General features: G+C 43.8%; 1 protein-coding gene across 1 annotated transcript in view; it reads right to left on the reverse strand.

The window, feature by feature from the left end:
• Positions 1-18,260, reverse strand: part of LOC308309132 (clathrin coat assembly protein AP180-like) — a gene marked incomplete at both ends in the record, with an annotated part of 50,305 nt that overhangs the window by 17,805 nt on the left and 14,240 nt on the right. Inside the window, one exon of the mRNA XM_080754608.1 lies at positions 7,406-7,548. Coding sequence (XP_080610734.1) covers positions 7,406-7,548 — 143 coding nt within the window. The remainder of the gene's footprint in view (positions 1-7,405; positions 7,549-18,260) is intronic.

Below are 18,260 nucleotides of genomic sequence, written 5' to 3' on the forward strand. Positions count from 1 at the left end.
CGCATCTAGGCTTCTTTGTATTGATTGCGCGTTCATAGCGGAAGTGCTCGTTCATGAATTGGAGCCGCAGCGCGTCCATGAACACAAACTATGACGCAAAACGCGTCACTTAGGCCCCACTATGTCACATTTTACAACCGGAAGAATGGATGAAATTTGGCTTCATGCGCTGGGTGAGCAACTCAATACAAGTGGACGAGTGTGGATATCTGGTGCCCTCTCTATACTTACTATAACTACTATATGGTTTGTTTGCATGGCTGCCTTGTTGAATAAACCATGCATTTATTGATTGATTGATTGATTGATTGATTGTTTGTTTGATTGAGGCGCACACTGTGTCCATAGCAATGGTCTGTTCTTCATAGCAGCGGTCTGCTAGAGAAGAAATAACCACCATGACCACTGAATTCAGGGACTGACCGAACAGAATCAATCATTCAAACAAACTGTGTAATTGTTGTCTCCACCAGCCGAAGGCAGGGGGAGAGTATGTTTTCGCCCCTGTCCGTGCGTGCGTCCGTCCGTCCTCCGAGTTTGTTACCAGCTAATCATTTTGGCCCGGACGCTGCCAAAATGAGCACACACTCTCTGGAGGCCAATTCAGAACCTCTGCCCCACATTTTTCAAATGGCCCTGTTCTAGCGCCACCATGAGGCCGATGTTTGCAAAACACATTTCTGTACACTACTCCTACAGATTTTGTCCAAAAATCATGCAAATCGGTAGACAGTATCTCTACAGTCATGTGATCGACATGGATCTCTCTGAGGCCGATTCGTGGTTTTACCTATAACTCCACCAATCAGTTTCAAACTTTGTAAGCGCACTCCCTGGATGCCAATTCTGAACCTCTGCCCCACATTTTTCACATGGGCCTGTTGTAGCGCCACCAGGAGGCCAATTTGTGCCAAACTACCTTTTGGCCAGTACTCCTACAGATTTTGTCAAAAAATCACGCAAATCGGTAGACACAGTATCTCGAGAGTCATGTGATCGACATGGATCTCTCTGATTGTCCATATTCCATCCTATTGGCTAAGATTGGCCTCCAAACTTTGCAGGATTGATCTGTTTCAAACAAAATGCCTCAAATCAAACACAGCGTGCAATTGTAATGAAATTGTGCACGCACATTCGCAAAAGGCCAAGGAAGAAATTACACTACAAAAATGTTCAAATCAGCCTCATGGTGGCACCATGAAAGACCTAAGATTGGTGAAGAACACATGCCACCCTTTTTACATTGGCCTATTATACCACCACCACAGACTAGTTAATATGGTAATGTCACATAAATTGTGTGTGTGTGTGTGTGTGTGTGTGTGTGTGTGTGTGTGTGTGTGTGTGTGTGTGTGTGTGTGTGTGTGTGTGTGTGTGCGCGTGTGAGCGTGCCTGCGTGTGTGCGACATGTGTGAGTTGTACTAGTGGTAAAAACCAAAACCTCTTACCAGTAAGACTCCCTAATCGGGAGATAAGCGACCGTTGGTCGCTTATCTCCTGTCACACTGCTGACATCAGTATGACATCACACCGTACACAAATGACCCTTATATAAGACCGGCATTATCTACCGACAGATTAGTAACAAGATGTCAAAATCGTTGACGGTTGAATCTCCAGATATGGAGATAACCAACACATCACTCCATATATGGAGATAACCGACGAATCTCACTAAGTCTGACCTCACAAGCCCCATATTTGGACACAAACAACATATAACTCCATATATAGAGACATAGCTGCTGACATCAGTATGACATCACACTGCTGACATCAGTATGACATCACACCGTACACAAATGACCCTTATATAAGACCGGCATTATCTACCGACAGATTAGATGCAAGCAGGATCTCGACTCTGACACAACTCATCGGCTCATAAGCTGGTTCTCCCTCCATATATGGAGATAACCGACGAATCTCACTAAGTCTGACCTCACAAGCCCCATATTTGGACACGAACAACATATAACTCCATATATAGAGACATAGCTGCTGACATCAGTATGACATCACACTGCTGACATCAGTATGACATCACACCGTACACAAATGACCCTGACGGCACACACCAAGCAGTGTGATGTCATACTGATGCGGAGATATGAGCAGGGCAAAGGTGTGACGTGTGACGTGTGACCGACGGACGGACGGACGGACGGACGGCCGGTGGAGGTTTTGATACTAAACTGCGACCTGACGGTCGCAATAAATTGCAAAGACAGCATAGATTTCAGTTAGATTTTTTAGATTTCAAGTCAAACAAAACGTGAAATTAAGACTTTAAAGAGTTTAAAAAACCTACAGTAGTGTTTTCTCTGTGGCATGTGTGACACAGAACAGAGACATTTGGCTCACTGAAGAGTGTCTTTTACAGTCTGACAATCAGCTCAATGACAGGTGTTCACTGCTACTTCAGTGCCGCCCAGTGGCTCTCCCCACTCTCCACTGCCGCACAGTGATTGCAGAAATACAGATCTGTTTGAGATGCAAAAGCTAAATCAAGTTTCTTTAATTACTATTATTAGTTACATTCACAATTAGCTATTGTTGTCCCCCCTCAGGCCTTTGCCGAACATAAAAGCAGGTTGTTTGTGGTGTTTTTAGCATTTTTCCATTCGAACTTCATGATGCTAAAAGGCCTAGCCAAAAAAAAGACTGTTTGACAAAAAAGACAGTAAGACTATAGGCTCTATTTTGATTGTAAGTACCATCTCTGATTGTTAAGTACCAGCTCTTATGCCTTAACTTAAAGGCTTGTCCATACTGTCTCCAAACAAAATGACGTCACTCGCATCTTCTGAAAAGCATTACCTCGAATTAGAGTTCGGAAAGCTGCACATCGGAAAGTCGGAATTCTCAGACGAAAAGTTCGGTGCTCGGAGACAGTTTGGACAGGCCTTTAAGTTAATAAATAAGAGCTGGTACTTAAGACAATCAAAAATATAGCAGAGACAGTAATAACTCACTATTCATGTGCCAAATAAATATAGTGGGAAATGTAATAACGGCATGTAAATACAGCAAGCCTAACAAAGGACAAAATGTGCACATGCTTTGAGCTTTCACAATGATTAGGCCTACCTCTGTATTACACTGTAATACAGACAATACAGAATACTTACATTTTGGTGCCTTTTCATGGCTATCACACATGAACCTTCTAACAAAATCAGTATACAGCTGTGACCTTTAATATGTTTAATAATATCAACACGCTACAAAAACTGCATCAAAGCAGGAATTACAGACACAGTATGTGTCATATTTGGCTTATGTAAGAGAAAATGCAAAGCGAAGCGCCAGCCTTTGTAAGTTGCTGCAGAGTGCATGTGAGTCACATGGCAAGCATCAAACACTATACAACAGAATAATGACAAATAGATTCTCCCAGCAGGGATATTATACAACCAGAACAAGATTATTCCAAAGACTTTCCACTAGTACAACACACACACACACACACGTCTCACACACACGCACAGTCAGGCACGTATGCACGCACGCACGCACATTCTCTCTCTCTCTCTCTCTCTTTCTCTCTCTCTCACACACGCACGCACGCACGCACGCACACACACACACACACACACACACACACACACACACACACACACACACACACACACACACACACACACACACACACAGTATGCACGCACGCACGCACCCACATTCTCTCTCACTCTCTCTCTCTTTCTCTCTCACACACGCACGCACGCACTCACGCACGCACGCACGCACGCACGCACACACACACACACACACACACACACACACGCAGACTTCCATCCCACTTGTTCTCTAGTTCTAGATTCAGACAGCAGCCCAATTAAATGAGGTGAGAATCAGAACGAGAATCCCCTCTGGAGTTATGGCGAGACTTCCTCCTTCCTTCCTTGTGTGTGTGTGTGTGTATCGCACACACACGTCTGTCTGTCTGTCTGTCTGTCTCTTTCTTTCTTTCTTTCTTTCTTTCTTTCTCCCCCCCCCCCCCATCAATCCACAGTCTAGCAGCAGCATCAGAACAGAAGTGGTACAGACATACTGTAACGCTAACACAACAGTACACAACAGCCTCTGTACTGTACGCCTGGCATGCAGCCAGGCGGCGGGGGCTGTTCAAGAGCTGCTAAAGACCACATCTGCTTTAAAGGACCAGGTCACCTCTGGGACAACCAGATCTTATTTTATTGTTGTGTGGGACACGATCAACACAATCCTGAGTTATTTTTTGTGTTCAATCTGTGTTTTTAGATATTTTAGTATTTCAGCCGATTTCAGCATGCTACAACTGGTCATATGATGCAAAATGCATCATATGACCAGTTGTAGCATGCTGAAATACTAACATATCTAAAAACACAGATTGAAAAGTAACTTTTATTCTCCCCCCCTGGACCCAGGGTATGGCAGCCGCATACCCCTGCCATACCCAATTGACGCCCCTGATTGAGTGTTACAGTAGTGCTATGGGTTTAGGTGGAGTCTGAAGAGGTGAGTCTTCAGTCCACGGTGGAAGCTAGGGAGTGAGTCTGTTGTTCTAAGTGCGACAGGGAGTTTATTCCACAGTTTGGAGGCCAGGAGGGCAATTATACATTGATACTTTTGCTTAAGTAAAGAACTGACTCCCCCTCATCAAAAAAATAAAAAAATAAAAAAAATGAACGGCTCCCTACTGCGAACCCCATCCCATCGTTCATTTCAAAAGACTCGATTTGTTCGTGAATGTCCCATCTCTAAACTTCTGTGGCCCAGTGGCAGCATGCACAAGAAATTTGTCGCTGATCTGTCTAGTGGCTTTCAAGATTAACGCCGGACATAGGTAGAACGTATGGCCTACGTATATAGGCTACTGTATGTGTGTGTTATGCATAAACAGTTACATGTGTGTACATAGAGATAGGAACAACAAACCATACCGTTTGTCACACACTACTAGAAGAATCCCCAAAATACTAAAATGCATACACTCACACATTTGCAATCAGCCCCATCATGTGTGTCGAGATGTTGTTGGCGTTGTGAGAGCCATTTAGGCCTAGAACTATTGACTGCTTTAACCAGTGAAAAATAGCAGATATACAAGCTCACAGCGCGGCACCGAGTGCCGCGCTGCGAGCTTGTAGATCTGCTATTTTTGAAAAAGTCGTGAAAATGTGTGCACATCTTTGAATAATATGTATTTTCAAAGCGAACGTTTGTAACTCAAATTTTGCTTCTGGGTGGTCCCTGGAACTAGATATTTTGAGATGGGGGTCCGTGGCCAAATAAATATCATTTTGGGGGTCCTTCACATGAAAAGGTTTGAGCACCACTGACATAGTAGTCTCTCAAGAACAGACTAACTGAGCTCCAGTTAAGTGAAAAGGACCTTTTCTTTGACGATGGCTGGCCAGATTGCTGACATAGAAACATTTTTCCAAAAATCTTAGAAGGATTCAAAAGACACTTATAGAATCGGGTCAAAATTCAAATTTTCACGATTTAAAAAAATAGCAGATCTACAAGCTCGCAGCGCGGCACTCGGTGCCGCGCTGTGAGCTTGTATATCTGCTATTTCTTTCATATTTAAAGCATAAAATATTGCGTCATAATGTGTTCAGGTCTAAATGGATTAAGACGCCTTGTCAGAGAGTCACAGCTGTGTGTTACCAATGGCAACGTCAATACACACTGAGATTTGTGCCCTTCTTCCCCTCTGCACACAACAGGGTTAATGGGATTATCACCTTATCAGGACATCTCTCTCCCTGGATCTCCAAACCCCAGCATCTGCCTGTCACAGACTGTCATCTCTGTCCTCTCTGTTCATCCGTCTTCATTTCGTTCAAATGATTATTTGTGTCCTTTCCTTTCTATTCTTTTTGCTTTCTCAGATTCCAGATCCTGTCTCTTTATTAGAAACGTGTTGTTTATTTCACTTCTGGATGCTTCACACTTCTGTCGTGTGATAGGAATTCTGATTCTTCTGATTTGTCTGATTCTCATTCTTTTGAATGGTCCTCTCCCATTCCTCCTTTCTATCAGATCAATACATCCTTCGTTTCTATCTAAGCGGCAGTGGCCGAGTGCTACAGACGACACCTGCTTATCTGTCAGTTACCTCTGGTTGACCCCATTAGGGCACAGACACCCACACACTGGGTGGGTGAGTGGATGTGTGTGTGGATGTAAGCATGACCAAAACACATATTCTCAACTGAAGTCAAATGATGTATAGCACAACATCATTTGACTTCAGTTGTTCAATCTTCAGCTACCGTATCTATAGCAAGTTACTTTGTGCGCAATTTCTGAATGAAGCTATGCAAATCTCAGTGCAATGTTCAGCGGTGAAGCTGCAGGAAATACAATCAGAATGGCATTATCCCGAGTACGTTAACAAACTGTCTAATTTGTGGTGAGAGAAAAAGAAACGCCACAGCTTGTCTGTGTCCGTCCGTTCGTGTAGACGTGTACACATTTTGACGGTCTATTGGATTGCCGCTCTGACATCATGATCTTATGTCACTGTGATGTCAGGGGAACCACTCTACCAGAATGGGTTTGCCGCTCTGGCTTCACTGTGATGTCACACTAACAGAATCCCTTTAATGATCATATATGGAGTTCCCTGATGTCATCAATATTAATGATGCCCTGTTAGAGAGATCCCTGTGGGAACAAATCCCTTTTATGCCCATACTGTATATAGAGATATGGAGATCCCTGTGATGCCAGTGGAACGAATCCCTTTTATGCCCATATATGGAGATCCCTGATGTCCACAATCCCTGATGTCCACATCACTGTGTCGCCCTGAGGCATCTTACTAGTAGTATACTACTGTGGTGATTTTCTACACCTACTATGGCCAAATGGAATAAATATTTTTGTGCTTCTCAAGAACAATGTAGGTAAAACTAAAAGATGCAATTGGAAATTGCCAATATTAAGCCAATATCTTGGAATACCCATATACTCGTTGCCGAATACCCATATATGGACATACTGTGTCAGTCTCATGTGGTCTATGATGTCAATCATCTCCATAATTGGGAAAAGTTAACATTTTAATTAAAGTCAGCGGTGCAAAGGACTAGGTTGATCTTTGAAGAAGCGTAACCCCGGAGAAAATGTATGTGCCCTGGTATAAAATGCCATGACCCTCCCCCAGAGATAAAAGAAAAAAAGGTTAACCCTCCCTAGGGCTGTCAATATATTGCCCTACGATATATTGTGATATTAAAATGTGACAATAAGTATATTCATGGCCAGGAATTATGTGGTAATAACATGTCCAGGGCCGTGTTACCTTACCTGGTTATCTAAATAATTACAAAAACAATGGCATCACAAGTGTTACATTTACCAGTTTTACCAGTGCCTGTGTGGAGTGGGGTGTTCTGCTCACCTCGTTGCCGTGCACCATGAGGTGGTGTGTGGTGAGCAGGGCCTTGAAGACCACCACCCAGCTGGCGTTGCCTGCGCGCTCAAACAGCGTGTCGGCCATCTGGGGGACGTTCACATTGGACTCCGCGGTGGCCTGGATCAGGACTGCGAAGGACAGAGGACCAGGGAAACATTAGATTGTGTACATCAGTCAGGGTTCCCACACATTTTTACCAATTCATTTCCAAAACCTTTCCAAAACTTTTCCAGAATATTTAACCCAATTTCCAGGACTATATAAAAAGAATGCAGCTCAATAACAAGTCGCTTACTCCTATGCGCAATGCCCAAAGACAGGTAGTGTATGCCAGTGGTTCTCAACCTTTTCAGGCTGTGACCCCTGAAATAATCATATTTTAACTGGGGACCTGGCATCCTGACGAGCACTAAGAGTTGAGGAATTTTGTATAACACGTTTCTATTGTGAAAATAGCAGCTCTACATGCTCACAACGCCTCGCAACGCGAGGCGTTGTGAGCATGTAGATCGGCTATTTTCACAATTTCCGCCTCTAATATTTGACAATTTGGCCAATGTTTAATTTGTAATTTCAGAGGTATTAACAAAATCAATAACCAAAGACAATGCATAGCTATTTTTTTCAGGACCTTCCAGGACCCTTGATCAATTCCAAAACCTTTCCAGTACTGGAAAAATATTTTTCTAATTTCAAAATATTTCCAGGAATTTCATGACCGTGGGAACCCTGTACATCAGTGTTTCTCAATCCTTTTCATACCTAGGTCCATTATTTATTCGCCATTTGATCCACCGACCACCATTTCATGAGATTTAGCCTCTCAGACTCAAAACGCAGTATATTTTGTTATCGTTGGATAAAGATTCAAATGGACCCTTACGGATGTGTAACTCTGTCTGAGTGTTCAAATGGAACCAAATGGACCTGTAAGAGTTTTGTACACTCTCATCAAAGGCAAAGCACTATAACCATACATATAACTACAAAGAGTTTTAAACTCCTTCTAAGTCTGGAGGATGGCAGAGTCTATATCACAATTATAAGAAAAAGAATGGTGAATGATATAGTTATAGTACTTGGAATTTATGGCCCTTTTATCTGCGGTAGAAATACCACCTGAATAATGTTTACCTAATGGGAGCAGCTAATGATTTCTTTTTTTTTTCTTTCTTTTTTATTAAATGTTTTTTATCCCACGGTTTTGCAACCCATTTTTCTCACCCGGTGACTACCTAACCTGTAGTCCTGGTTTCCACTCTCCCCCTGCCGCGCCAGGGGACATTGGGGAGCACCCGGCTGGCTAGGGGGAGGTAGGATAGAAACCAGGACTACTGCATATTTTTGTGTGAGGGCCTATGCCCAAGGAGACACAGGGAGAACATGCAAACTCACCACAGAAAGGCCCTATCACCAACCCCACCTGTGTGGGTGCTGATGACGCGGGTGGCGGAACACGCCCCCAGCGCCCACAGCTTCCCCTGGCGGGAATCGAACCCAGGACCTTCGAGCTGTGAGGCGAAGTGCTAACCACTGCACCACTGTGCCCAGCTAATGATTTCTATGCATTATCTGCACTAGCAACTGTCATTTTAACTATGAAATGGTAGTGGGTGTCCAGGGTGAGCCAGCCTTGAGTCATGCTAGTCTGATCTGAGTCATAGCGACTACTGATTTTGTAGCCAATCACAACTCCTCCTGGCATCAGCAGATGAAGTGCGGAATAATCTTGGGCATGTTGCGGAGGGAGACGAGATAGAGGGGGGGGGGGGGTAGATAGAAAACAGTGAAAGCTGAGACAGACTGACACAGAGAAAGACAGAGGTGGAGACAGTGAAAGAAAAGAGTCAGACACATTGTCAGACCGAGTGAAAGCGCGACGGAAATAGAACAATCATGGCGCATAGATTTTAAGGCTGATACTTGGCTGAAGGAGGTGAGAGGATTCTCAAGCCATTTCCTTCCCTCTTCAACCCTGCCATCATCAGATAGCAGCATTGACGGTGAAGGAGAGCTGTTTCCTAGCAGATGGAGGGTGTGTGTGTGTGTGTGTGTGTGCGTGTGTGTGTGTGTGTGTGTGAGTGTGTGTGTGTGTGTGTGTGTGTGTGTGTGTGTGTGTGTGTGTGTGTGTGTGTGTGTGTGTGTGGTGCCGTTGGCCCAACCAGGTTAACATTCACCAGGTTAGCATTGACCAGCGTCACCAGGTTAGCATTCACCAGTGTTAGTTTTACTGTGGTTAAGGTTAGGGTTAAGGTTAGGTTTAGGTGGTCGGAAGACCGGCCCGTCGGCATATTGACGCGGACCATACGTATATGGAGCTGACCTCTAAATCTGATTCCCAGATGATGCCCTGTTAGGCCAACCACACTAATAGAATCCCTTTTACGCCCATCAATATTAATATCTGGGAATGCCCATATGTCAGCGTAACCAGTGTGGTTGACGCGACGCGACACGACACGAGTCACACTTGCAAATGAATTCTGTCCATGTCCCTTTTATGTCCATATGGAGATCCCTGTCTCGATGTCTCCTTTAAATATCTTGGACTTTGGCTTGATCCAAAACTTACCTTCAAAACGTATGGTTGCCTGAGCTCACTCAACCGTCCAATTAACTGCTTTTCATTTGAAGCTAGAAAAAGGATTATCTCTCAAGTTCTACTCCCTATCATTGATTACGCTGATGTTGTGTATCAGAACACCACAGATATCCATCTTAAGCCTCTTAATGTCTTATACAAAACTGCAGGTTTGTCGTGAGGTGTCCATATGGAACTCATCTCTGCCTCATGTACAACTCGCTCAATTCACCCTTTGTCAAGTCCCGCCCGTTGTCCTGCCCCTCTCCACACCCATTGGTTGCTGTGCTTGGTGGGACATTCAGTGGGACACTCCATCCACTACCATGTTAATTCAGTTGCTTCGTATTGTTATTCTGTGTGCTCAATTTTAATTTCAAACTTGGTTTCAGTCAAATGGAGCTGCTCAGTGGCAGCATAGTGAATCAGCATGTTTTTATATGTTTTTATTTCTCCATAAATTATGTTTTAGCTAATTCAACATAAAAAGGCGGAACCAGGGCGGGACAAGGCAGATAGAGCCTGCTGGTTGGTCAGTCAGGGACCATGCGAGACACACAACACATCTCAACACAAAACTCCAGCAGGGAGATGCATTATCACAAATCACCTCAGAATCATGTCAGGGTAATCTCACTCTGGTGGGAGAGCAAACAGCATGACATGGATATAGAGCGAGAGGGGGCGGAGAGAATCTCAGATTTGGTTGAAATGCTGAGCAACACAGGAACTCCTTATTCACACTCTTCCACCTTCACTTCTTTTCAATAATACATGAGTCTCTCATCACACGCACGCACGCACGCACGCACACACGCACACGCACACGCACACACACACACACACACACACACAGGCATGAATTACCCTACTTAACGTTCCTCCTAACGAAGCCTCTGAAATGTGTTCTGAATCTGTATAACACTGACAGATGTCGGCTTTAAGAACAACACAGCACACAAAGATCACAGCACTGAGACTTTCTGCAAACGTCGACATGCACCAGACACCAGGCTTTGACATTCTACATGGCGTCTTGCATCCCCAAATGAAAACAAAATATGTGCAACTACGTGAGGCTGTCTCTCTCTGTTCGGCAGTAGCTGGTTTGGAATCACTGAGCTATTTCATGAGATGGGATTACATGATGATGTCTGTCTGTCTGTCTGTCTGTCTGTCTGTTTCTCTGTCTGTCTGGTATCAACTTATCTCGAAAAACAATGGCTGGATTGACATGAAATGGTTGGTTGGATACACAACACTACCTTTTAGTCTAGCGCCAGCATCAGGAGTGTATTGAGAGACATTGTTGTACCGGTATGTTTAGTGTATTCCTGTTTGTTTGGCTCCCAACTGTTTTCTTGTTTAAAACGTTTACTATTTTGACCATTTACCCTTAAGTTTGTTCACAAGGGTTCTTAACGGTTACTCCAGCAAGAGCATCTTATTTGATAAATACCTACATTGTAAATTGCTTTTGTGTCCAGATAGAATAATAGAATTGGTATCAGTTACACTTCAATGTGTTAGTGATTTGAAATAGGAGTCCTGCCAAGTGGAATTTTGATGTGCTGCTCAGTGACTGTGATTTGACACCATGTCCGTCAATACTAACCCACTAGGTCACCAGCCAATACTAAAGCCACCATTCATTTACCAATTTTGTTCAGGTAGTGGCAATTCATGTCAGTTAAAGAGAATACTTTTCAAGTAAAAAGGAGATCTTGGACACTTCAGATAGTATTCAGGTATATCAGTGGTACTGTCATGGTATCAAAGTGCACAATGTTCAAAAAATCGGATGATTTTCAACCAGACCTTATCTTCAATTGGTCTTCAATCATGCCTATATAAGATGTCACCATTTCTGTCCACCCCCACCGCATCTCAGAAGTGGGCTGTGGACCGTTCCATCATCAAAGGCGATTCAAAGCTATATCGAAACTACAGCCTTTCTCTTCCAGGAAATAAAAGCCATCGCGCTTGCATCATTAAATCTTGTTTGAGGGGTGCCCGCTGGCCTACTGTCCAGGCGCATACTATACTTAGGCATTGCCACATACTCTAGGCATGGATGCCTTGGCGCCGTCGCCGGTTCGATTCCCGATCCGGACGACCTTTGCCGTGTGTCACTCCCCATCTCTCCACCCATTTCCTGTCAGTCTACTGTCCTATCAATAAAGGCATAAAAGCCCAAAAACAAATCTTAAAAAAAGAAAACTCTTGTTTGAAATGACCAAATCTGTCTACCAATGATGCCATCAGGCAGGAACTAATGTTGAACTAAAGTTCTACGCCAATCAGACAAATTGAAACACCCCAACATGGCAGATGTACTGTAGGACTACGTTTGAAACTCGTGAATATGTGCATAAAAGGGACACAGACAGACAGTCGGACAGATGGGTGGAACGGTATATGTTGACAATGGGTACAAAAGCAACAAAAGGTATTGCATAATAATATCTTGTTCTACAGTATAGAGGACATTGAGGTTTAACAGACATTGATTCTGGGGATTGATTCTGTTCACAATGTTTCATCTGACAGTGTAACCTAGTCTTACAGATAGTCAAATGATGAGGCAGAAGTCTCGTAATAGCCCATCATTTCAATATTATCGCACAGAAGCCCTGCTTTAGTATGACACTTAAAACTAGTGATAGATAATCAATAATCAGTCATCATAACAGATGAACAACAGGTGAAAATAGCAGATCCACAAGCTCATCATAATGCGCTGCGAAGCGTTATGTGAGCTTGTAAATCGGCTATCTAGCAAAGAGAAGAAAGACGGGTCCTAGCATAGACCCCTGGGGAATTCCAGTCAACGAAGTATACATTATAGGGTTTAATTGGTTAAGAGAACAGAGCCCCATGCTAAACATCATCAAGATTAATGTGTTGTGGCAGCTTGGACAAGAGCATGAAGGGAGCCATAAAAGTGACGAGTAGCTCTGCTGAGGGGGATGTAGCACCAGGAAAGGCTGCTGTGGAGATGTGGAAGTCATGGTGGTGCCAGTCCAGACAGGCCGCCTAAAGGACAGGTGACAGCACTAGTGGACAGTAGTACTATCTGGCCATGACAGTAACAGCCACATGGTTGTTCATCCACAGCCATGGCATTCAGCAGTGCAATACAATGCTGTGCATCCATGTTGGCTTGGAGTTATGAAATGACACACAGCCACCCACCCACCCATCCACACACGCACGGGCATGCACGCACACATATTTTTCAGCTGGATTTTCAGCACTCGTTCAAGGTTACATCACACATTTACAACACTGTTCTACAGCACAGGTCTCGTGCACACACGCACGCACACACACACAAACACACACGTTCTCTCTCTCTCTCCCTTTCAAGCCGATAAAGCTCCCTTTGCTCTATTTTATAGACTCGCCGCCTCAGGCGTCTTTGTGCAGCAGATCAAGAGGAGGGGAGCGTTGTGGATCTGACATCCTCTCATCCATGTGTACATGTGCGTGTGTGTGTGTGTGTGTGTGTGTGTGTGTGTGTGTGTGGGTGTGTGTGTGTGTGTGTGTGTGTGTGTGTGTGTGTGTGTGTGTGTGTGTGTGTGCGCGCGCGCGCGTATGTGTGTGTGTAATACTGTGTATGTGCTGTATGATGCACATGTACTCTCTCTCTCTCACGCCATAAATATTAATTAATTTATTCATTGATTCAATTGTAGATAAAACATTTTTTTTAATTAAAAGTCCAGCATGCTTCTTGACAATCAAACACTGTCTTGAAAACACATTTTTCACTTTTGTCACATAATTAACCACAATCATTCTTTACTCTGACAGGTTATTGTGGACCAGCAATGTTCAGACAGATCCATCTGTTACTTTTCAGGAATCAAATTAAAAAAGTAGCAAAAGTGGCAGATCTACAAGCTTGCAGGTCTGCTACTTTTGATGCTTTTGTAGGTAGGGCAAGTAGAGGCGTTAAATTACGAAAACAAATACAAAAAGTTAAGCTATGGAGATAAGAGGTTTCTGCCCGAGGACAGCAATGATATAGGGCATGGGTCTTCAACAGGGGGTCCGGGACCGCTAGGGGGTCCTCAGAGTTACTACAGGGGTTCCTCCAAATCTTTTTGTGATAGAAATATTTTTTTCTCCTTTTTTATATTAACCACTTGAACCCTTAACGCCCATATTCTGAGAACTTTAGCCAAAAATAGCAGATCTACAAGCTCACAACGCCTCGCAGAGCTTGTAGAGCTGCTATTTTCGGCAAAGAGGTTTGGTGTAGAGGGGAAAAAGAGCAGACTGAGTACAGAGTGAAAGGTCAAGTTTATTAAAGGTATGATGACACGCAAAGAAGTTTAACATTATGATACAGTAGGTCACGTGGTCTTTCTCCAAACAGTCTGAAAAGGAGGCGGGGCCGTATCAGTTAGTAGTGAATGTATTCTTCGTCCGTCGTGCGGTGCCGCGCACAACGTGATGCGTTGTTGTTAGCTTGTAGCGCCGCACCGCAAGGCTATTTTCGAGAGCTATTTGCGCGCGCACGCACGCACGCACGCACGCGACACACACACACACACACACACACACACACACACACACACACACACACACACACACACACACACAGGCTACACACACAGAGTGTATGAGCCACAGACTTCAGTCCTCCGCTGTGCTCCGGTGAGACAGCAGGACAGATGGCTGTTATATTCTATAACAGATTCTATAAAAAATGTACCCCTAGAACTGCTTGTTTTAAAATTCGGTTTATGAATTGTCGCATTTTCTACTCCTCGCACAGTTATGTTGGGGTTGTTTCACAAGATAATGCTCGCCGCTCAACTCCGCCCCTCCCCCCATATTAGCCAATCAAATTAATATATTGCAGGGCGTCTGGTGGCCTACTGGTCAAGGCGCATACCACATGGGCACCGCCACATAGGCATGGTTGCCGCGGCGTCGCCGGTTCGATTCCCGACCCGGACGACCTTTGCCACATGTCATTCCCTGTCTGTCCCCACATTTCCTGTCAGTCTACTGTCCTATCAATAAAGGCAAAAGCCCAAAAACAAATCTTTAAAAAAAAACAATAATAATTTATTGCAGTTACTGTACAGAAAGTACTACTTTCAGTACAGTAACTACAATAAATTAATTTGATTGGGTAATTTAACATGGGGGTACATGACATCATTAAAAAATTATACTAATTTGATAGCCTTAATTAGCTGTTTTGGCCATGTCACCCGGCCTTTAAGTATTGATGGTTCAAGTGGTTAAATATCTGAAAACACAAATTGACTTGAATCCAAAACACACTGATGATCGTGCTGTCAAACAATGAAGCTAAATGGAAACTATGGAAAAGGTTGTGGGGGTCCCTGCTTCTTCTCTCTCTCAACTAAGGGGTCCTTGGTCTGAAAACGTTGAAGACCCCTGATATAGGGCTTAAGTGGTTCATTTATACTGCTTTGTGGCAATGCATTGGCTGGTGACCTAGCGGGTTAGTATTGACGGACATGGTGTCAAATCACAGCCAGTGAACAGCACATCAGAATGCCCTCCGGTACCCGACACACGACTGGCAGGACTCCCATTTCAAATCACTATTAAGACATCGATAAGTGTAACTGATACCAGAGCCACCCAGTTTGACAGAGATACAACTGCAGACAAGCAACCGAGGATGTATTATGCATGTGTACATGCATCACTCACACACACACACACACACGCACGCACGCACACACGCACGCAGTGGTGAGTGATGATTCAGTTGAGTGGCCAGATGACACCATAGTATTACACACGTTCTAAAGTTTATTAATAAATACATAATGTATAGTCCTGGTCACATTATGTGACCATGAGATATAAGAGATGGAAACAGAAAGTTAGATGCACAATATAACATCATGATGCTGTCATGATGCTGTTTGCCATGTAAATGAGCTGTACTTCAACGGCAGTTTCATCTTTTATCATTGGGAAACAGTATCTGCACAGCAATGGCCATGGTGTCACATCTGCATATGCTTGCTTACGCAGGTGTGAGTGAATCGGTACACACATAAAGGCTAAGCATGTGAAGCCTAAAATATTGTCATAACTAGGGATGGGACGATAGGCGATATTATCGTATATTGTGATAAAAAACACTCATGATAATCGTATCGTGGACATTTAATTTATCGTGATATCGTCCTCCGTCATGCACTGGGATCAATTCACCTTTTATTTGCAGAGCTGCATATCCGGTACCACTTAAACCCTCTATAATTGGTAAACGGTACTTATAATATACATACTTGATACAGCCTTTTTTTTCACTCTATCGACGCGTTGCGAGCTTGTAGATCTGCTATTTTTTGGCAAATATTCCGCCCCGGGATAATGGATTTGGATTATCGCGATAATATCGTAAATCGCGATTTCTTTTGTCACAATAATCGTGATATTACATTTTCATATCGTCCCATGATCCCTAGTGAAGCCTAAAATATAATCATAACAGTCGTCTAATAACATATTATCACCAGAGCAGTGGTTCTCAGAGTGAGGTCTGACACACATACCAAACTGGGGGTTCTTGAAAAAAATGTATAAGTTTGAGAACCACTGCACCTGAGTACCAATGAGGGTTGAGGCGGTTTCCCTGGCAACTAGCTATAATGTTGCTCTATGTGGTATCAAGAATGCAGGTGCATGCTCTCTCACACTGCAGGCTGACAGGGTGGATCATCTGACCAATGCACCATCACACTTTTCATTATGACTACACCGTGAAATCCATAGTGTTTTCTTTTATGATTTATGTTTGAGCGGTGCAAGCCGCTCAAATATGAAAATATAAAAAATATATAAAAACTACGTCTGGCTTTGTGTGTAGGTCCCCATGTCCCTATGACACTATGTCCGTTATGCAGTACGAGACAAAACGTCACACGAGACTAACGCCATAGAAAGTACGCAGAGACAGACATCAACATAGCTGATGAGGGACAGAACAGCCAATATAAGGAGATAATATGCACGTGTGTCGTGTTTGATTGGTATTTAGAAAATATTTAGAAAATATATTTAAAAAAAGCAGATAAACAAAACAAGAGGGTACAAGCACAGAAATAATATGGCGATGTTTAAAAAAAAGAAAAAAAGATTGGCCATGATGGTGAAAAAAGGACCAAAGTACAATTCAGTCATGAGTCAATTCTGTCCACATTTAAAAAGTGTCCTTACTAGTATTTGCCTCCCACTTTTCCCATTTTATCAGCTAATGTGTCTACTTTGTCAATAAGTCTGCCTTTCCAGAGAACTTGGCCAAGCTGACTAAACCAGGCATTCACAGAGGGAGCAGAAGGAGCTCACCACTCACACACATAATGAGTTTAGAGATGTTTGAACCCACTCTTTGTCAGAGGATCCTTAGATTTAACTCTGAGAGGGTATACAGGCCAGGGTAACTAAAGGGACCCTTAGGGTCGATTCACACTCTAATAAGGAGCCTAACTAATTTCGGTTCGGCACTGTCCAAACCCAAAATGGGTCGTAGTCCCCGGTTCGGCGGGGCGTCAACCGACTAAACTCAGCTCCACGGTGCTGCCGAAATGTTGTGACCTCCTGACTTAATTTCTCAGTACTCAGCGGTGTATTCTCATTCATTCAGCCCGGCTTCAAGTTCATATTCTCGGCTGTGAATCCAAGGAAACAGCGGTCGTTTGGGAGGGAGACACGGCGACTTCCAAATGCTTGTGTGGCCGTGTATTGAGCGTCGCAGAGCGGATACATTGTCAGCTGGTTCTCGCTCTGGCTGGAGACGAGAGTGATGGACTGGGAGGCGCACGCTCGACGCGACGCGACACACACACACACACACACACACACACAGCTTTGCTGCATGTCTCGCTAGTCACCGACCGTTTTAAAGAGAAAGGAAAAGTTTAAACACAACTTTGCTAGTGTTCCGTGTTGATAGGTTTTCCACGACGATTTGTGACTGCGTGATGACATGCATGCAGCAAGAGAGGCTAGGGTTGCCTACTCCCAGAGTTTCAAATACGGGACACCTCCTAATGACACTTGCGGCGCCTTTCGAAAAATCGCGTATTTTCGCTTATATAGTTGGCTAAAACGGGTATTTTCCTATATTAAATCATATTTTCCCTTTCACAATTAATTCGGGTGTCTTTGGGCCACCTAACCTATTACCTTAACCGTTTTAGTGCCAGCCCCTAGAGGGCGCCAAAGAATGCCAGGGTTTGTCCCATAGGCGAG

Source organism: Nannobrachium achirus (genome assembly GCF_963921795.1).
Source record: "Nannobrachium achirus genome assembly, chromosome: 2".
Lineage (NCBI taxonomy): Eukaryota > Metazoa > Chordata > Actinopteri > Myctophiformes > Myctophidae > Nannobrachium > Nannobrachium achirus.